Genomic DNA, 21853 nt, shown 5'->3' on the forward strand with positions numbered 1-21853 from the left:
GAGCACGGGAAAAATTAATGGGTAGTATACTACAAAGGAATTAAAAAAAAAACCACACTATAATCTGGCTATAGTATCTTCATGGTTAAAACTGAATTTTATTGCCACTGCAGAGAAACGGCCATGGGGAAGTGGGTTAAGAGAACTTCAGCTTATTCATAAATCAAGAGTTCAAGAGTATTCAAATTCTCCTGAAAAAATACTTTAATAATAAAAAAGGTGTTGAGGATCAAATAGTTAACACATAATAAGGATGCTCTAAACTGAAATGCTCTAAAGATCCCACTAATTTAGATACTCCCAAATACAGGTCCTCATCTGAAATCAATTGTGCACAACTGGTGTAAAAACAGTAACTAATACTGTATCAGACACACAGTGAGAATAATTTTGATAAAAATGTAATTAAATTTAGATGCTATCAGTGAATGCTCAGGATCATTATTTCTATTAATTTTTATTATTTGTTTAGGTAAGAGCTAATTTATTTTGTGCTGTCAAGCCACACCTCGACACTCAATCTCCAGGTTCACAGCCTGAATTCAGATTTCTTATGTATGAGGATTTTACTTGTATTTATTTATTTATTTATGCAACGATGCGGAACTGAATCAAAGTTACTGTGTCATTCTTATTTTTAATTAAAGACATGCCTTATTCTCTGGCTGTAGCAGATCATATTCTTAAAAGCGTAACAACTGTCACCGAAACAAGAAATACCATTCATCAACTAGAATGAATCTTTGTTTTGTTAAGTGACTGAAAATGAAGCATTGCTTCATAATGCATTGCTCTAGTGGAAGACACTCCCATAAGAGGTCAGTTATAGGGCAGGTGCAAAGGACTGTAGTATACCTGTAGTAATGCTACAGAGCTTGCAGAGCTATGAAAGACGGAATAAAAACTTTCAATTGGAATAAAATGCTTCATAAAAAATAGCATCTCATTACAACATATTGTGGAGAAGTGCATTTATTTTATATTACATTTTTTGGGACACCTACTAAAGTAGGCATATAATTCCTCAAAATTATAGGCATAGATGGGATGGCACAGCACTTGAAGTCAGTCTTGGTGTTCCCTTTAGTAAAAATGTCTTTTATGTGACCAAATAAAAACGTGAAGAATTGTCCAGGTAATTGCCTTTTATAATTAAATACTTTCATAACATAAATATTTGTTATAACAGCTTTTCCTTCCTTTCAGACTATCTTAAACCTACTAATCGAACCACAGAACTGATGTGTAACTGTTTATGGAAAACACATAGTTACATTATTTTTTACAGGTAAGAGAGGTCTTTATCCATAGGTGAAAATGTAATCTACAGATATGAACTCACATATATTTACTTCTCAAGTATTTTTTATTTCAAATATACCCTTTTACAAGCAGGGGTTTAGAAGAGGATCTATACTTAGAGTTACACCTATACAGCCTTTTAACTCTCAGGTTTTTATCCTCATGGCTCCTGCAGGCTTCAGTAACTTTGTGATTGTATTCATTGGTCAGGCAAATAACAGAGAACCCAGCTCTCCCCTATACACCAAGATAACTCTCCAATACTAGCATATATAAAAGCATATATAGAAGCTGCTGCAGAACTTTTTATTTTAAAGCTATTTGAGGTTTACCCTTTTGCTTTACTTTATATAGAACACATAAAGGTGTTTATATCCATCATGAAAAGGCTTAGAATTTTCTCAAAAGGAATTTAATTCCAGAAGATCAGTCCGTCTCCAACGAAATGAAAGAGATAAGGAAGCACCTCAGAAAATAAAAACATTGCTCTTCAGAACCCATTCCTCTTACTCCTTCATGGAATATATAATTTTCATGTCCTTTTATAAAATGTCAATATAAAACTATGCTTATCAATGACTGTTTTCACACAGATGAAGGGCAGAATTGCAGCCACTGGTCAAGAGGGAAGTGAATCAACCAGTAAGTTACAAATGTGTGATACTCTGCAACTATAAAAATATTTATGCATTTAACCAAACACTTTTGTTTGCAAAAGCCTGGGTTCAGACAAACCAGTTTAAAGTACAAAATGTGCACATTTGACTGCTTCCTTTACAAAATAAATCTTTCTAAGCTATAAAGCATGTTCTCATGACAGTTTCCTTTGATCTTTTGACAGACACATGAAGAAATTTCTTAATGTGGCTTTCATAAAAATAATGGGACACGGTCAATTTACACCACTGAATCAAGGTTACATCATTATATTTCTCTATGAAGAATAATCACACTATCAGATCTATATATGTGAATATCTAAATTACCTGGATCTTCAGAGCATTTCAATTTAGGGCACTCATTATGTGTTAAGGATTTGATCCTCAAATATTTCACTCTCTATTTCTCACATTACATTTATTGAACAGAAGTTTTTCCATTCATGTTTTTCAGTGTAATGTCATTTAAGTTAATAAACTTAAAAAGGCATAAGAAAAATGAAATTCTATTTTTGTGTGTGCATGTTAGCATGATATGCAACTTTTTTCTTTTTCATAGAAGAAAGTTGTGAAAATTTCTTCACAGAATTCCTTTATAATTCCAGAATAAACTTTAGAGTTTATTCTCAGTTCATAAAAGAAATTTTTTACAGCGATCAATAGTTCCACCTTTCCTGAAGGTTAGTTACAAGATCAATTACAGTCTCTTCTCTTAGTGGCAATTTACATCTTAAAAGGAGCTTCACAGGCTCAGAGCAATATTTTGTCCTTTTCTAAGGGAAGGTGACAACTTCCATCATCAACAGTGAAAACAGCAGGTTGAAAGAGAATCTTTTAATTCTCCAAAGTCCTAAACAAAGCCATTCCTCTTGTGATCTTCACTCAAAACAGATGTCAAATACATCTGAAATCAAACTCAAAGCCCAAGATAGTACATTTAGTAGATCACATACAAACCATAACCAAAACCAAAAAAACATTAATGTACACTTGTCAGTTCTGGTACACTTGAAGCCAGGCAAAAAAGAGCTGCAGTCAAGTATCTGATAAAATTTCCTAATCTGAAGGTCTCACCATTGAATGATCTGACATTTACATGGGTTCTACATTAAGATAGGCATGTAGAATGTCCCTAACACTGCAGAAGAGAGTATCTGTTCATTTCAGGTGAGCTACACAATTTATACACATCCAGAATCTGATCTCTGGTTACAAATGTTGTCTATGCTCTTTCTTCTCCAACAGAGGCAATGACATACCTTTTCACACCTCATAACACATTGTCATGTCTTGAAAAACTTCTAACAGTCTCATTAAAAAGTGGTCAGAACAACACCAGATATAAATAGGTAACTCTAGGTATGGTGGGACCAATCACTCAGTGTACTGACCACCAGGTACCACCTCCTTCTTTGATCTAATGAAGCCTTTTGGAAACAGAGACATAATATAGGTTTAACTTTACTGCTCCTTCCAAGGTAGATCACCATTAAATGATTTTCAAGTCTGCCTTCCATGTCACATGCATTGCAGTGCTGCATTTCAGAGACAATGGGCACCTGCAGTATTTCCTACATCAACAGGATCTGCACGTACAAACTATTAAAAATGTACTGAACAGAATTGAAACTAAGAGTTTTCACAAAAATACTCAACTGTGTTTACTTGACAGATACGCTGTTAATTTGTCAAATACAGTGTCCTTGGATTCCTGTGTGTTTTTCTGCTGCTCATTACAGAAGTGAAATGTGTATTAAACTTAATTGGTAGAGGGGAATTTTTGAATCTGCACATGAAGTTACCGTATCCTTGATCAACAATGAGTTTTGTTGCTGTTTGACTCAAAATCTATTAGAATAATTAGAAAAAAAAATCACTAATTCTCAAGAGACTTCAGATCAGGCTAACACTCTAAGTTTATTTCTTGATTTGCAGCAGTTTGTCATCAGACTTGCTCTCTGTGCTCTTATTCTAACTCATTCGTTTCTTAAGATGAAGATTTACAGTCTCTGTGAACAATCCCTCGTGGTTCAATACCTAAGCAAAGACAAGTTGAACTCCACACGAAGTCAAAAGATTGTCAGCAAGACAATGAAATACACATGTACCACTCCAGTGAAAGGTGAAACAACGGCAGAAACAAATAAATAACAGATAAATAAAAAGAAGTAAGCTGGTCCGTAAAATAAGCATTACTTCTTATCACAAGAAACTGTGAGGGAGCTTAACTATTTACAAGCGCACAGTTTTTACTGCACAACTTCACTGATGCCAGTACAAATATATAATGAAACTCCCATAAACTGTGTTTGTTACCATCATGCATTATGGGATGCATTTGCACAATAAACAGGTATTATGTATTTACTACCATTCTTTTCTGTTACCTGATACTGCTTGTACATTTTTTCAAGTTTTCAGGCACAGGGAAAAGAAGATTCTTGATTCTTTAGCAAGACATTTGGAATCTCAGCTGTGGTAGTTTTATAGAAAGGTAATGAAGGCTGAAAATGTTTCTTCCAAATCTATCAGTAGCACATTATTTTCCCACCACTTCAGAACCATTGGTGCTTTTTCTCTACAGCCATGTGAAGCTCTGCTATGTAAGCAATAGCTTAACCTTAACCTCGGAGTTTGCAAGCCTTTCCATGGGTGTTCTATCAAAATATGAACTAGCAGTACATTTTAAAAGTGGTTAGACACATCAGCTGATATGCACCCACACACAATTTCTATTTGCTTTAACAAATACCAGCAACTTTCATGTTTCTGCATGAGTGACAGCATCTGTATCAGGGAGAAAGAAAAGAGGCTCAGATGCTGTCCGAGACAGCACAGGTTAGCAATACTCAGGTTACTATTATTCAGGAAAGGCAGAATGTTTATTTACAGAAAGGATACACTAAGCAGTCCAGCATTAAAGAAGTGTTCCAGTGGATATATTCTTCCACTGACCTCCATCTCTCAAGAAAAACCAGGCTGTGGTGGAATGCCCAACAAAAGACATTCAATACCTCTGAATGGCAGTCTCACAGACTTTTTATTTGAATCCTTTTGCTCTTAGCAATATAAGAGAGTATCAGTAGTAGTTCAGGGGTGCATAGTTAAAAGCATTTCTATCTCTAACCATACTAGAGACAGGTAGAGAGGTCTGTTTTTAAATAAAAGTAGAAAAACTGCAGCTGCATATAAACTGACACTCAAAACTTTCTTAAATTCCATTTTATTTATGGATTAAATTCCACTAGAGAAATGTGGAATGGAACAGTAAGTTCTAAAGAACACAATTTTAATTATGTTACATACTGCCTCTGCTTTAATTATGCAAAATAGTATTAAGTAACAAACTGTTTATGCGTAAAGTGGATAATTAATACATCAAAAATATTATGATAATTGTGTAATGCTGTCTTTTCAGTTCCTCCCTCCTTCACCTCTTCAAACTCTCAACTGGAGTAACAGTGAGAGAAATACCTGTTCTAGGCTGGGATAACGATGAATTACATTTTTCACATTGATCTTTCACAAAAATCACCACAAAGCAGTTGTTCTGAAGAACTGAATCAACAACCACACAGACATGGAGAGAGAGCAATGCATTTTCATTATCTCCCAAGTGTAATGTTTTTAACAGTATTATAGGCATGACAAAAACGAAACAAAAAGTGAATACACATTTTGGGGTTATCACTAGCCTCTACTCCAAGTCTGTTACTGTTGTTCGTTAGGTTTTTTTTCTACAAGGGGGAAGGATGTGAAGCAAACTTGTTCACAGTTTTTATCCTCCTCTTTGGAAATGATAGAGCAAGTTATGAATTAACACTTGAACCCAACTGTTTTCAACTGACTCTCATTGTATTCTTAACACTAACTCACATTTATTAAAATTCATAACAGCTCACATTTTTACTCCTAGAGTCATACAGAATAACTAATACAGTTACTCGTGGAAAATATTTAAACAGTTCCAGTATTTTCACAAAGACTACTCAGCATCCCTACCATTAGCCTTGTCTAAACACTGCAGCTACCACTCTTCTGGAGACTTTGGTCTGGTAGACGCGGAGCTATGTGTAAATTCTTGGGAAGCCCCGGGCAAAGCCGTGCAGGTGCGGGGTTTCGATGGCCCGGCAGGATGCGGCGCCCGGCGGGATGAGCCGGGCGGGATGAGCCGGGCGGGATGAGCCGGGCGGGATGAGCCGGGCGGGATGAGCCGGGCGCTCCGCGCGGAGCTGTCCGCGGTGCTGAACCGGCGTCCCCGACACCGCCCCAGCCGCGCCCGACGTGCTCCAGCTCTCCACCGCATACACACCACCGTCCGACCGCGGGAAAAGACGGAAGGAAATCTCTGCTGCCTTATGCTGCTGTACCACTTCTTGGCTTGGGAAGAATCTTGGCAAACCTTCATAAACTTCCCTCCCAACTCCCAAGTCTGGGGCAAGCAAACTCTAGAGACTGGTTTAACTGACTGACTGACTTCAAAATCATACAAGCAACGTCACTTCAACAGAAGACTAAAGCCACCTGCTGTGCTGCTAGGCACTGTCCCATGGACATCCTTGCATCCACGGCTGTCTGATCTTCCTACCAATAAATCAAGACCAAAAACTACTGAAAAGAACCAAAAAGCTGATTTCCACTTGCTAGCATTTTAAGTCCCCGGGAGTTTCTCAGCCAGTATTCATCCTGCAATCAGCTCCTTATTTCCCAACATTTTCGTGCCTCAGGCTTTGTAGAAAAATCTACTTGGGCTTAGGTTGGTTTGTTCCCACCAGTGTATGAAAGACACCACAGCCGCAACCTGAATACAGCCACCTTCTTCTGGTTCTACAGAACAAATGTTCCTCTCTCAATGAATTCCTTCTTATTTAGACTATAATAAAGTATGTTTCAGACAGTAATCAGAAAAGAATGTTGCAATGGGAACAGGACTGACAAACAGCTGTGCAAAAAGTCCTCCAGGAAACAACCAACCATCTGTGGGCTCTGTTTGACAAGACCTTATTCATTCTTTTGCACAGAGCAGAACGTTACCTTGAATTAAGGACACATTTGCCGTCAGAAAACAGTCTTCTTTAAAGGTTATTTAAAACACATTACATTATCGGGATTACATGGTATCTTCTTTTGCCTGGAGAACATTATGTACACTATGTACTTAACCAGAGGTTTTTAAAGACTTTTTTCCAGGTGTCTAGTGCAACGTAAATTTTATTACCATAGAACTGACTTAGCCTTTGCCCCGCACTCTAATCATCCTATTCTTTAAAAGCCAAATGTAGCAGAAAACATACTATACTTAAATTCAAATATGAGCAGATATCTAATAGCCACAGAGGGTACTACATCCTTTCCTTCCAACAAACTCCTTGAAACAGAGAACTTTTTTTCATTTTTTATGTGAATGACAGAACCCCCTGAAGCTGCAGCTCCTTCAGGCAATGTTGTGAGTACTGCAGTTTCTGGTGTCTCTCATTCTAAAACATGGGGTATTGATGTTTCACATGCTTGTGCTCTGTCTGGCAGCACTGAAAACTACATTAACTGCGATTAAGACACTCCTTCCATGTAGTTCCATACTTGAGGAAGTTCTTTAAAACAATCAGTTAGAGAAAAAAAAAATTGGAATGACATTGTTTAATTTTTTTTTTCTGATTCATAAGGATCTGATTCCTAAGACAATGATAATTTTTAAGTCTTTACCTGAAAACACCCAACAAGCAATTGAATCTGGGTGTAACTACTCAGAATAATCTGGGGAACTTGCATGGACCTACAACTATTTCATTATCTTCAATAAAATTTTCCATTTAAAGTTCCTGAAAAACGCATAGAGTATCTTAAACATTTAGAGAGGGCTTGTTCTCAGCTTTGCTCTTCATGCCTAAAGCAACATTTGTGGGAAGATACACCAGAGAAGGCTCCCACACTGCAGGAGTGTTACTTATTTTTATACTGATAAAGAAACCTGTTCATCAGTACTCCTGTAGTTTATGAATTTGGTGTCTCTCCAGAATACTTGTTTATTCAATACAATACCATTAAACAGCTTTCAATCTCTTTGACATTAATGCAGAAAAACTGAGAGGTTCTGACCCAGGAAAGTAAGTTTTGCATTTGCATGTGCTAAGACTGTAAACCAGGATTCAATTTGGCAAAAAGTCTTCAGTGATATAATACTTTCCAAACACTACCCTAAGTAGGAGACTATGTACCATTTTATGTTAAAATTACAGCATTCATTTCCACTGAAGAAGAATTGCACTGTACAATTCCTATTTTTTATTTTTTTATTGAACTGGCTGGTACCAGTGGATAAGTCTTCATTGCCCTTGAAACCTGACATTTCAGTCTCCTGCTCAAGGAGTCTCTAATCTGAAACAGCAAAAGAACTGTATCTATGAGTAAGGTATTTTTCCCTTCAAAACTCTGAATTCCGTCTGTTGTACAGTTCAGTTGAGCTGAAATACTATATTCTCAGTCCTCGGTCAAAAAAATTACTGAAATTAGGACTAAGTCACCTGGACAAAAGCTGTGACAGTATCTGTGGGATTTATTCTATAGTACTGACCATTATGCTCCTCTTATGTTCAGCCCTATCCTTCCTGACACTCTTCTCTGGTCACATTCCTAGACACTGCAGCATCAAATAAAACAAGCCAAATGTCAATCTCCCCCCTCCTTTTAAAAACTCTCCTAAAGTACACTCCAATTTCAGACAGTTTACTGAACATTACATACCACGTACAGTGAAAACCATTAACCTTGCTGTCAAGAGAAAATGCACACCATGAAATTTAGTCATTGGGAAATAAAAGACTACTGCTGTACATCTTGTACTGGAGACAACAGGCACATCACCTAGAAAGCATTTTATAACCTCAGGGCTAAGCAGTCCTATAGCACAACTTTAGGCAACAGTCCCCACCAGGCAGAATTCCCTAGCAGGCAGAGCTTACTGGCTCCTCTCTGCCCATTGTTTGGTGCCTGTCTCCAGGGCTGAGGTCCATTCACCAACTTCGGCGGGCTTGCAGAGAGCACGTTTCCTTTCTGCAGCGGTAGGACGTGCTCAGTACTTACCGCCACAGCTGCCCTGGACACACCGCCTCGCAACCCCCCACCAAAGCCAGCAATGTTCCCTGACCCACAGAAGCAAACGTTACCTGGATTTCTCTTGCGTGGTACACGATGATGAGCCCGAGAAGGATAATCGTGGAGAGGCTAATAAGGCATTTCAGAGCGAGGGAATACAGAGACTCCTGCAAGAGAAAGACACCGCCGTTCCTCAGAGACCCATGCGTGGGGTCCGCTCCGCCCCACCGCCACCCCGGCCCGAGGCGGCGGCGGGCGGCACCGCGCCACCGGACAGCGGGGACACCGCGGGACGGGGACGGGGCGGCCGCTGGGACCGGCTGCCCTCCGAGCTGGTACCTTGGTGTAGGCGCCCCAGGAGAGCTCGGTCTCGATGACCATGACGACGATGCCGAACATGCCGAAGATGAGCGCGTAGTCGCTGAGGCGCTTGCGCTTCTCGAAGAGAGCCCGGCGGTGTCCCAGCTTGTAGCCGATGTTCTGGTTCTTCTTCTTGCTGGACTTGCCCCCGCCGTTGTTGGTGCTGCCCGTGCCGGGGCCGGGGCCGGCGGAGCTGTACAGAGCCAGGTTGTTGGAGTTGTTGTGTTCGGGTTTGGAGACCACGATCTCCGGGGCGGCGGGGCTGCCGGCGGCGGGGGCAGAGCCGGCGGCAGCGGCGGCGGGGCTGGCGAGCGGCGCCTGGAGCGGCTGCGACTCGGAGTCCAGGTCGTGCAGGTTCCTGCGGGACGAGCTCAGGTTGCTGAGCGGCCGCATGACGCCGCCGTTGTACCTGCAGCTGCTCATGGCTATTTCGGTGAAGGGGTTGCTCTCTCGGCGCTGCTGCTGCTGGTGATGGTGGTGGTGGTGGTGATGGTGATGATGATGGTGAGTGCTGCTGCTGCTGACACTGCTGCTGGGGCTGGCTGCCTGCTGCTGCTGCAGGCTATGGCACTGGTGGTACTGGGAATATTGGTGAGGCTGTCTGGACGCGCCAGCATGGCTGGACGGGGTGAACTCGCTGACGTTCAGCTGGCTGCCGTGCCGGGAGGAGGCGGCGGAAGACAGCGGCGAGGAGTGTGTCCGAAAGGCGCCCGAAAGTGGCGAGGAGGCGCGGAGCAGCAGGGGCAGGTTATCCCCGGCGGCTGCCGCAGCAGCCCCGTAGTAGGCGCAGTTGTTGCACTGGAGGCACGGGCTCTGCTGCTGCTGCTGCTGCTGCTGGAGGAGGCTCTGCTTGTCCTGGCCGTGCTGCTGGCAGTGCGGCGGCGCCGGCGGGCGCTGCTGCTGCTGTTGCTGTTGCTGCTGCTGCTGCTGCTGCTCGGGGCCGAAGCCCGCCGGGAAGTGGCGCGGCGGGTCCATGCCGGGACCGTTAAAGCCGCAGGAGGACCGGGCGGTGGTGCACCCTGCGCAATGCGTGACGGTCGGCAGGGGAGCGTCCTGCTGCCGCCACGACGGGCCCATCCCGGCTCCCGTAGAATCCAGCCGCCGCGTCCGATTGGTCGGGCGCACCAAAACAACGGGCATCACGTCACCTGGCGGGGGCGGAGCGGCCGCGCCGTCAGCGGGGGGCGCGGGGCCCCCGCCCGCGGGGATCCCGCCTCCCGCCCCCCGCAGGTGAGGGCTGCCCTCGCCCCCCGCCCGCCCCGCCTGCGCCGCGGAAACCCGGGGCTTCCCGGGGTTGGGGAGCGCGCTCGCTCCCGGGATCGCCCCCGCCTGTCGGCGAAGGGGCTGCGCCGCGGCTCTCCCCGGCGGCTTTCCCCGGCTCCCTACTCACATCTGCGCCGTCTCCGGAACATGGGCGCCGCGTCGCGCTCCGGAGCTGTCCAGCAGCGCCGCCGCCGCCGCCGCCCTGCAAAACACAGCGTCGGGCTCGCTCCCCGCCCGCCGCCCCGGGCCGCGGGGAGCTGCAAGGGGCCGCGGCCGCGGCGCGGAACGGGGAGCCCTCCCCGGCACATCCCGGGCCTGTCACGAAGGACGGGCGGGGAAGCACGGCTTCTGCCGGCTGCTGCTTCTTCCCTCAGCCGAAGGAGGGAGAGGCGCAGCCGGGGCGTGAGGCCAGCGGCAGCCGGGGGTGGTTCGGCGGCTGGAGACCCGCTCCGCCGGGTCGGCAGGAGCTGTACCCTGGAACGGGACCGGTGTCACTGAGTAGCTCCGGCTCCCTGCCACGCACTGCCGGCACAGTACTGAAGTTGTTTGTCTGCTGCCATTTTGCCTTTTCCCCTTTCTTTGCCTCTCAAGCCCCCACTGAGTAATCCGTTCTGGCAGCTCCATTAGGCAGAGCAATGTCTGCACCAGGTAAAGTCTCCTTTCTGCATTTATTTAAGGAAAGATTCTTTAAGGAAAGAATGGTGAAAATGAGAAGTGATTTGCCTTGTTACAGCCGTGTTATTCCTGTCAACTAGGCAAGAGTATAAGAGGGGGTTACTTTTTTTTTTTTTCTTTTTTTAAATTCTTTTTTTTCCTAGTCAGTACTTGACAGCGTGGAAGATTTCCTTACATCTTTACATCTTTAATTTCTCAGCAATGTTAAAGACAAAATCCACCAAGCCTGTCTAGGATAAAAGCCTTCATCCTTGTAATTTCTGTGTCTCCTGTGACATTCAATTTCCTTTGAAACCCTTGATGAGTTGTAGGTTAGAAAAAAGAGTGAGGCAATGTCATTAATGAGGTTTTAAAATATGCTCTGTATAAAATTTTGAATAGTTTATTCCTAATCAAGATGTAGTTTTTAAAGCAAGCACACATATCACCCACACAATGAAATAACCTTCACTAAAGTTGTAAATATCATGGTTTACAATGTAGATAAATTATTTAGAGACAGACCAAAATTTAATTATGTTTACATGCATGTTATTTTGAAAAAGCACTCCTTAGTGGGCGTATATACAATACGCAAAGTCATAATGTCTTGTGATAAATAAAAATTTGGTTTACAACTAAATTTCAAATAAAAATCCACACACACTTCATTGCATGAATGATAAAGTACTTTAGTTTTTAAGTTACACAAAAGTGTATCTGGATGCTCAATATTGTATTAATTTCCCTGAACACCAATGGCCAAGATAAAATAGGCTTTTATTTTTAAGAATGAACAGGCTGTTTAACACAGCTTCAGATAATCCATTTTCTTTGAAAAAACACAGTGCTGTAACTCTGTCTTACTGGTCCAATTTTGCTGTGTTTGGAAACACACATGAATCTCAGGAATCTTTGAAAATTAAAATCTCAGGGAACCTGGGCTTTTACTGTTCTGTAAATGAAAGTCTTGCTGAACCACACTTTTCAAAAGACATGTTTTGTAGACTAGTTAAAGATTAGATAGGCAAGATTCATCTTTCCATTTCTGGTCATGCTGTGTCCTTAATTTTGCTTAAGGGTATTTTCTTTTATGCTTTCATTTTACCAGCAGATAAATTTTTGTGATCTAGTTTATCTTGTAAAGCCTTTTTAGAAATTTGTAAATCTCCATGTTTTACTTAGAAGTCATCAAGACTCTGTCCTGTAACTTCATCTACTCTGATCATGGAAGCTTATATTAGAATTGTGAAGTAGAAGAAAAAATCTTTTTAAGATCTTGTTCTGCTAAAATATCTGATATTTTTGTTCTGTGTGGGGAAATGATTGCATTTATTTTTCAAATTCATATATAGAAATCACAAGTCCCAAATGTTACACCTCTACTCCTGCTATTCTGTTTATTTGTTGAAGTGCAGGGACAGTGCTATTACAAGGTTTTAGATATTCAGTCTACTTGCTCAATTGTTTCATTTTGTGGATAAAAAAATGAATATTCCCTTGCCTAACACAAGAGGTCATACTCATCACACAGCTTGTAAGGAAACTGATCAGCCAGGGTTTCACTTTAGTTTCATTGTGCAGTCTGGGATATTTTATTGCAATTTCAGGGCATAAACTAAAAATCATAGAGAGTTTGCATTTTCAGAGCTAAATAGGTAAACATTCCCTTCTGTGGCATGATTAATGAGAAAGAGCAGAAATTGGCTATTTGTTATATCTTCCATTGTGAAATAATTTTGAATTTCATTTTCAAGAATGAGTGTATTTGTTTTCAGAAAAAAAAATCTATTCTTCATGCAAACTGAATTGTTAATTCTTTCATACCACACATGAATTGGTGTGGCATCTCAGAACTGCTAAATCATGCTAACATGGTAATAGTGAATGCCTAAGGAAGAAACATTATCTGTTTGGGATAAAGCTTTGGGTTTTTTCCTACCTTTTCATTGTACACTGGGTGGAACTGCTCTTACAGATTGTCATAGGGCCTGTTTCTGCTGTGCTAAAAAGGTTGATTTTGCACAAGTGTGTATACACGCGTGTGCTTGCATTAATATAAATTAAGAGATAAACAGTTACTGCAGATCTCACTTGATAATTATGATTAGTGGAGATACTCAAAAAACAGATTTTTTTTTTCCCTAACCTCTGTAATTGCGAGAGCAAGAGAAATCCTGCCAAGCAGTAGTGAGCAAAACCGTATTAACAACAGGACAGGAAATACAACAGACAGAAGAAAAATTAGATTTTTGAGAGGATAAAGTATGAAGTATTTGAAATAATACGTATTGGCTGGTCATTTGAAAAGCTCACGTAGCAATATGCAACAGAGATACAACACCTACAGACTACAATAAAAGATATTAGAAAGCCACTTTGACTGTTACCTTATTGCCCCTACTAATGACATCCCATTAAAATAATTGAGTATTCATAATAAGGTCAAAAATATAGAATGACAGTAAATAAAAGGAAACCAAATCAAGAAAAAAAAAAGCCTAGGAAATTCCATTCTCAAAGCATATTCTGCACAACATCTAGGGTTTTTTAGAAAACAGTAAAGGAAAAAGCATTGTCCAATTAAAAAAAAAGCAACAAAATGACAAACATCGCAGAGCTCAGTATTACACTGGAAGTTGCCATTCAATGAAAGCAGAGTCACATTAAAAAAAAACAGGTAACACCAACAACAATAGGGTAATATAAGAACATTCAGGGGTATCTATACAGCAATAAAAATGCTTTTGAGACCATACCAAATGCCTGCAGTATAGCTGCTGAGATGATGGGCACGGAACCATATGACCCACATGTGTAAATTGGCTTTTCCATAGAATGTGGCATAGCTTTTACCCACCAGACACCTCTAATATTCACCCCAGCAATGTCTGGTAACATGTAATTATATATCCTAAATGGAATACCACCTCAGCCGCACCTATGCTTATTTCAAAGACTTTTTGATAATGTTCCACATTAATAGGATAAGGAAAATACTATGACCCAATACAGATAATGCAATTACATATTAGGAGGATGCACACTCTGCTGTTTCTACTTTTGATTTTATGCAATTTGACTTATCTGCCTTCTCCACCAACACCACCAATGAAAATGCAAGTTCACTCCAGTTGAAAACCTTCATTTGTAATCTGGGATATGTAGGATGTGGCACAAAAGAACACTGGATTGACAACAGTAATGAAAGTTTTCAAGAGTGGGCATGTCTTTATTTATAGGGATGTAGCTTAAGAAATATCTAGAATTGCTGCTTGCCATTCCTCCAGTTAAGAGGCATTAAGGATTTATTTTTTTTTACTGAAACGTTTTTTATTTTTATTATACATATTGAAAATATTGTCATGCAAAAATATCTGGTAAAAGTATTTCTTCACTTCATTCACTTTCCTATCTTTTGAGGATATATTTATAGTACTTATAGGTCACACAAACCTAATGACTTCCTCTCTTGCCTCTGCTTTTTTGTCATTATCAAGAGATACTGCCACCTTTAAAGAATGTCTTAGCTAGATAAATGCATCAACATTAATACTCTTTTAGCTTGCTGATACAGATGCTCAGTGGATGACTCTTAAATTATGTTTAATTAGACTGCCTTTTATTATTCTCACAAATTGGTGCAGTTTTGTAACAGAACTCAGATAACTCAGTGCAATTACTGAAATGCTAATTTAATGTAGTTTTCTCTACTTCAGCCTGTGCAAGACCACAGAGTGACTTTTAGTATGTATGGGATTATCAAGTGTAAGAATTTACTTTTAACGGTGCAGAATGTAGTTTTTGTAGCATTTTGACCTGTCAAATCCAGAGACAGCACTTACATCTAAATATAAGATTATACCTTGCAGAGGTGGATGTTAGCCATGTTTTTATCTGAGTAAAGTATGTCTTTTGTGATTCATGTAGCACTTGGTTCTAAATAATTAAATTTGTGAATGTTTTAAAAATGTAGTGGGTTGTCTTGTTGTTTTTTTTTTTTCCTTTGCTACTATCATCAGTGCTCAGTTTATCTTTAAGAGCAGGATTACTATCGGTTTGCATTGTCTTTGTTCTATTTGGAAAGTTCCTTTAAGATTGCTTAATAACAGGTTCCCTTATTAGTCTGTAAAATGTGAAAGATAAATGTTGCTTTTATCAGGTGTGTAAGAAAGCTTTCAAATCTTTAATGATAGATTCTTCTCGTCAGTAGCCCTCACAATTCAAAACACATATAAAATGTAATTGCTTTTTTGTGTTTACTGGAAGATTTTTTATTTATTTCTGCAATCCTGATACCCTGAAAGACTGCAATTTCCGCAGCACATTCAAATCTTTTGTCACAGAAGTCCGTTTGTTTATTGCTGTCATCTTTAAACCTGAAGTTTTTTGGATGTGCTCATAGTACGCACAAATATCAATGTACGTTGTGGTCCTGCTCACAGAAGTCATCTCTTTAACAAGTCTGGAAAGCTTATGCACTTGTAAAACAAATGGAAGCAGGGAAAAAATGAAAGCAAATGTTCCATTTTATGTTACCTACAGTTACACTCCTACTCAATATGCTCTTGATTGTGTTTGTGTGCTTGCTTTTCTAATTTATGAGATGACTGGTATGAGAAATGAGTTTGGGAAGAGGAACGGGGCATTTGCTGAGAGTAGAGCATCTCCTTCATTCCTAGCTAGCTATGTCTGCAGCACTTTCTTTTCTCCCTTCCTCTACCACTCACATTACCCCTCCTTCCCACCCTTCCTTGCTGCAGAGGAAACAGGGCACCTAAGTTATTCAGGAGCACTTCTGGGTGAGATGGTAGAAGACAGGGAAGCATTTATCAAAGTACGGAGTTACTTGCACAGCCTCTGCTTCAAGCTGGCTCTGTCTGGATAAGCTGTACAACTAAACAACTATTTGAAGTGATGTTTCAGAACTTGATGTGTAGTTTTATAAGATTTGCATTCCCTCAAGTACAGTTATTCTCACTTTTCTACTTTGTCTCTTATTTCAGTATTACTCAACCAAAAGTTTACTGTCTTTTTGAGGAAAATATGTAGGCAGTTTTAGTTATCAAAACAATTTTTAAAGTGAAAGGACTTAACACTTTTCTGTTTGTTTCAGCTGGGAGAGAGTTAATTTTCTTCACAGTGGCTGTGTTTTGGACCTGTGCTGAACATAGGGTTGATAATACAGAGGTGTTTTTGTTATTGCTGAGCAGGGCTTGCACAGAGCCACGACCCCACGACCTTTTCTGCTGTTTGTACTTCCACACTGGTGAGGAAGTTGGAGGTGAGTGAGAGGTTGGGAGGACACACAGCTGGGACAGGTAACTCCAACCTAAAGGGATATTCCAGAACATGAGACATCATGTTCAGTACATAAAGGTGGGGGAAAGAGAGAGAAAAGGGGGAATATTTGGAGTCATGGCATTTGTCTTCCCAAGTAGGTGTTACACGTGATGGGGCTCTGTTCTCCTGGAGCTGGCTGAACACCTGCCTGCCATGGGAAGTGATGAATTAATTCCTTGTTTTGATTTGTTTGAGTGCATGAATTTTGTTTTCCCGATTAAACTGCCTATATCTCAACCCAGGAGTTTTCCAGCTTGTACCCTTCCCATTCACTTCCTGATCTCTCTGGTGAGGGACTGAGCAAGCAGCTGCCTGGAGCTTGTTGGCTGGCTGGGGTTAAACCACAACAACTTTTCACATGAAATCCTACTCTATTCAGAGAATAGAATTTCTATACAATTAAAATTAATTCCTTCCAGATGGGTAAAAGAAATCTCTGCAACCCAATATATGAGCTAGCTCTTGTACTAGCAAAGTGACGTTTAAAAATATGTATAACACAGTAGACTTTAAAAAGTTTTGGATAACCAGACAATTTCTCAATAGAAAAACTGTGTTTAAAAAATTGTTATTCTATACATCTTCACACATTCAAAGTATATTCTACATTACAGTAGTCTGATGCAAACCTGCAAAATATATGGACGGTGTGGTTTCTTCACCCTGACCAGTATTTTAGATTCTTTATCTTTCCAGAAGATCAAAATCAAGTTCAAAGTAGAAAAGATCTTCCAGCTGTTACCATTACAAAGTATGACCTGAATGTTATTTCTCCTAAAATTTTGCTAATGTTGAAAATATATCAGTGTTCAAGCTGGCCTGAATAAACTAGCTTTTTCTGTCCCATAGAAGCCTATCCTCTGGAGTAGAAAGCCCCTTAGAGTAGGAATCCATTTTCCCCATTGTGATCATTACTGCAGAACGATCAAGGCACATAGATAAGAGATCTTCCTGTACTGTCTGAGGACACAGCAGTGCAAGTGACAGTGTTGACAGCAAGTCATTGAAACATTACGCAGTACTTGGCCATGAAAAGTCTTTTCAAGAATGAAATTCCAGTACTCAACAAGTCATGTACTCTGATGGGTGGAGAGGCAGCACCTACATGCACCTCCACATACCTTGTTTCTAAGCCCTTGATCCCCACTCTGGGGTTCAGGGATGTGGATTACAGGGTTTAGGAACCCAGTGTGCAGAACTTCAGCTAGTCAGAAGTGTGAACAGGGTACAGGGACATGATCACAAACCCATCGCTTAAACCAGTGGTTCTATTCAGAACTCTCTCCAGATGGGGTAGGAGCATGACATTTTCCTTTAAATGCCATCAACCGTTGTATTGCCTCTTAAATGTAAGATGTATGTATCTGGGTGTTCTTCGCTTAAACACAGTAGTAAAGAAAAAGTTATCTTTTTTTCTGCCAGGCTGGATGAACTGCATTTCATAAAGCAGGCCCTAAAAATCAATCTGTATTGTAGCTGAGGGAAGAAACAACCAATCTTTTCCCCTTACAATTTTCTACTCATGAAATTTGAGATAATTCATTGAGTCACTGAGCAGGAAAGTATGCATGACACATGTCTAGATAAAAATCAGTCACTCGCATTAGAACAGGAATAGGAATCACCCCTCTCCCACCCAGGAGATGCAGAGAGGTCCTTTAACAGGCACCTCTCCAAAAGCAGAGTGCAGATACTCACCAAGCCACAGCAACATCTAGTGCTGTCCCTTTGGAGGAGCTACAGTGGACAGCTGTGATTTTTCCAGACTTTCTCATGATTGGGTTTCTATGTCTGCTCCAGTGTGCTATCAGTATTTGAACGATCAGGGAAGCACATAACACTTTGAACCCCAGATCCTAAAGCTGCTTTCAGAATTGCCCTAAAATTTTGAGTCTTTTATAGTAATTTATGACAATCTCTGGGAGTTTAATCTGACACTCAGTGATTGCTTATACTCTAAAACATGCCAGGCTGTAGTCACTGTTATTCTTGCATGTTAAATTCAGCATTTATCTCTCTTGTTAAGTATGTGGGAAAAGGAGGATTCACTATGAGCTAATGCCATCAAATATTTGTCATTCAGCTAATATACATATGTCAATTTGGATGGGTTTTTGCCATGCTGCCCTTCTCATGTACATGCTACGTAACAGCTTTTCACAAAAAATGGAGCTGCTATGTGGATGCTAAATAATTTTAAGTCTCTGTATGTACTCTTCACTTACTCACAAGAGCCACTTCAGCTTTGGCAATTTCTGTTCCAACTTCACCAGGATTTTTACAAATTGTGTTTTATGAGCATGTTTTGCATAACAGAAAAAGGTAAAAATACTTTGATTTTTGTGGATATTTGACTCAAATGCACACAAATTTTATTTCATATGTGAAATGTGTTATTAATGAAAAAAACCCACATTATAAAAAGTTTGTCTATGTTTATTCACAAAAGGGAATCAATAAAGCCCATCTCTGCTTTCTCAAGCAATCACCTGTTAAGCAGTGCTTCCATGTTATGCTCTTTTCATGTTGCCTTCTGTGCATGAGGGGATTAGAGCAGAAGGTTTTGCATATCCCCTTATTAGCCTGTTAAATCTAATGTTAAACAGGAAAAATCACAGAATGCATGTACTGATGAATAGCTATCTATCCAATGCACAAAAATACCAAAAGGGTGGCACAAGAGTGTCCTTGCTCAGACCACTTTGTTCTGCCCTGTGGGGCTGGATATCCCAAACAAATGAAGAAGTTTGCAAAGTCCTGGGTGGCTTAGTCTAGCAGTAGGATTACTGAATAAGGAAGAGAGTAATGACACCTACTGTGAAATTATGTGTTTATCTATTTTCTTTTATTTGCAACCACAAAACCTTTCAGTTTCTGGTTTCATCAGAGATTAAAAAGAATTCCTAAACCTATTTTGATGTGAACTTAAATCACCTAATTACTTTATGAAAAATGAACTATTTCAGTTTTACTCCTTCTAGTCTAGTTCAAGTGTTTTGAGTGTAATGCTTTCATTTCTACAGGAAAGTATTTGCACAGATCATCATGTCAGCTAACATTTGCTCATGTCTTTCCACAGAAGTGTCTCTTTGCACAAGTAAACATATATTTTGTAGACATAGTCCAAAGGCTTACTTTTGAACACTGTCCTAGAAAACAGTAGAAAATCTAATTGCAGATTCTAGGTGAGGATGATAGATCTACAGCAAGTAAAATACAGGTGACATTAATAAAAAGACATACAATTATAGGTGTAATTTTCTAATTAAATGTAGTGATTTACATTTGCAGAAGGATGGCTGCTTTTGATAGGCACAAACTCTGCCAATATGTTTGTATCTGCATGTGTGTTTATGTAATAATAGGACTGCAGGCAGGCTGGGAAGTTGGATGTTCAAGCAATGGAAGGGGTTGCACAGTCACACACTGGAAGGAAAAGTAATTTCTGTTTATTATGAGCAAAATGTGAGCTTGCATGAAAATGCCCCCTAGTATGCTCATAAACAATTTCTTTGTGAGCAGGTAAAAGCCATTCAAGTAGAGCAGTATTGCTTACTGGTCTCTGATATGTAGTATGAAAGTGACTCATAGCAGCAGAGCTAGAAATGAAAAGAAGACAGCAGTCACTGTGAAGGAATAGTGGAACTATAGAGACGAACTATGTGAGGTGGAAAGAATGGTAATGAGGGTTAAGAAAAGCTGCAATTCCTAAATAGATGTGACAGCAGATGTTTAAAAAATATCTGTGACACAGGGTTTGAAAAGTGTGGTTAAAAGAAGGAGAGTTTATGTTTTGGCCAGAGATACAGTACATATACAAAAAAAAATGGTCTCAGTTTGAGTGTCACCATATCTGAATTTCTTGAAATGCAAGAATGTCAGTAATTAAATACCAGTGTTAAATTCTGGGAACACGTTTTTTCTATGTAGAATACAGATACCATTTTAGCCTAAATCCTGAGCAGTGAAAACTGACTTACTGGTGTAAAGTACTTGCTCTTTTAAGAATAGTCCTACTAGTGAAAATATCTTGTCATTTTTACAAGCTTGATTTAGGTGCTCAGCAGATGCTGGAGATGGCTGACATGTCCTTCCTCTCAACCACAGAAAGCAGATAAGGCTGTAAGCACTGGGACTGTAATCTTTGTAAAGTCCCTCTTTGTAATCTTTAATGAGAAGGCAGTGCCCAGACCTCAAGGTTAGGAGAGTATCCTATCCCTGATGGGAGCTAATATGGATAGTGCTCAGGACTTGGCAGTAGATAAGGGGACAATTTATTCCCCTTGCTAGGGGATGTGTTCAGCCTGACTTTAAATGCTGTGGGTGACAGAAGCCTAGTGATTGGTGTGGCTGGATCTGTGTGGGGCAAGGAAGCAGCTCTGCTTCTGGTGGGAACCTCTTTCCAGTGCATCTCCAGTATGCAGTAGGCTGACAGGGTGTGCAGACCTGTCTGGTCTCAGACATGCCCTGTAGCAATTTTGGCAGTGATTGCTATAAGATAATTGACTGGATCCCTCTTCCAAAGTCTTATTTGAAACACTATTATAAATCTAAATTGATACCCCATCCACCTTCTAATCTCTCTGACTTCAGAGATCAGACTCACAAGATAGTAATTTGTAAAGGTTAACATTTTAGAAAAAAAGAAAAAAGAATCCCATTATAAATTTTGAATAAACCTGTTTCTAATATTTCATTTACTTGCTGCTAACTTTTCTGATAAGAGGAAGAAGACAGGTCTTATTCCTTTTGTTCTTGTTGCATTTTATTTTTAGGCCCCTTTATTTACAAAAATGACTATTTTTATAATATTGTGTTTTATAAAGACGGCCACTCAAAAACATCAAAAAGTGAGAAGTCCATGTAGTCCATGTAGTTTTTTCTTTCAAAAGTGTTTCCTCAATTTCTTAGCCACCTTTAGAACTGAAACACCTTGCTTAAGAAGGAATGTCCAGGACAACATTTCAGGGCAGAACACTACTGCAGTGTCTTCAACGTTATTAAGTTATTCTTGTTATTCTTCATCCTGTTATTTTTATATACATCTTTGTCTGTGACGGCATACTGAAGCTGTTCACTGAGCTACCTGCATTGATGTCTAATGCTCCTACCTCAGGTGACTTTGTAAAAGAAAGTTAAAAATTCTTCTTTTATTGCTACATTAAAGCAGTAGTTTCCTA

General features: G+C 40.3%; 1 protein-coding gene across 2 annotated transcripts in view; it reads right to left on the minus strand.

Annotated features, from left to right (window-relative positions):
* KCNN2 (potassium calcium-activated channel subfamily N member 2) overlaps nt 1-10861 on the minus strand; it is a 71940-nt gene extending 61079 nt beyond the window's left edge. For both annotated transcript variants that reach the window (XM_033084871.2, XM_033084870.2), the window contains exons 1-3: nt 10804-10861; nt 9393-10561; nt 9125-9220 (exon numbers count right to left, since the gene is read on the minus strand). In XM_033084871.2, coding sequence (XP_032940762.1) covers nt 9125-9220; nt 9393-10561; nt 10804-10825 — 1287 coding nt within the window. In that variant the 5' untranslated portion in view covers nt 10826-10861. The remainder of the gene's footprint in view (nt 1-9124; nt 9221-9392; nt 10562-10803) is intronic.
* Between the last annotated feature and the right edge of the window lie 10992 nt (nt 10862-21853).

Source organism: Catharus ustulatus, chromosome Z (genome assembly GCF_009819885.2).
Source record: "Catharus ustulatus isolate bCatUst1 chromosome Z, bCatUst1.pri.v2, whole genome shotgun sequence".
Lineage (NCBI taxonomy): Eukaryota > Metazoa > Chordata > Aves > Passeriformes > Turdidae > Catharus > Catharus ustulatus.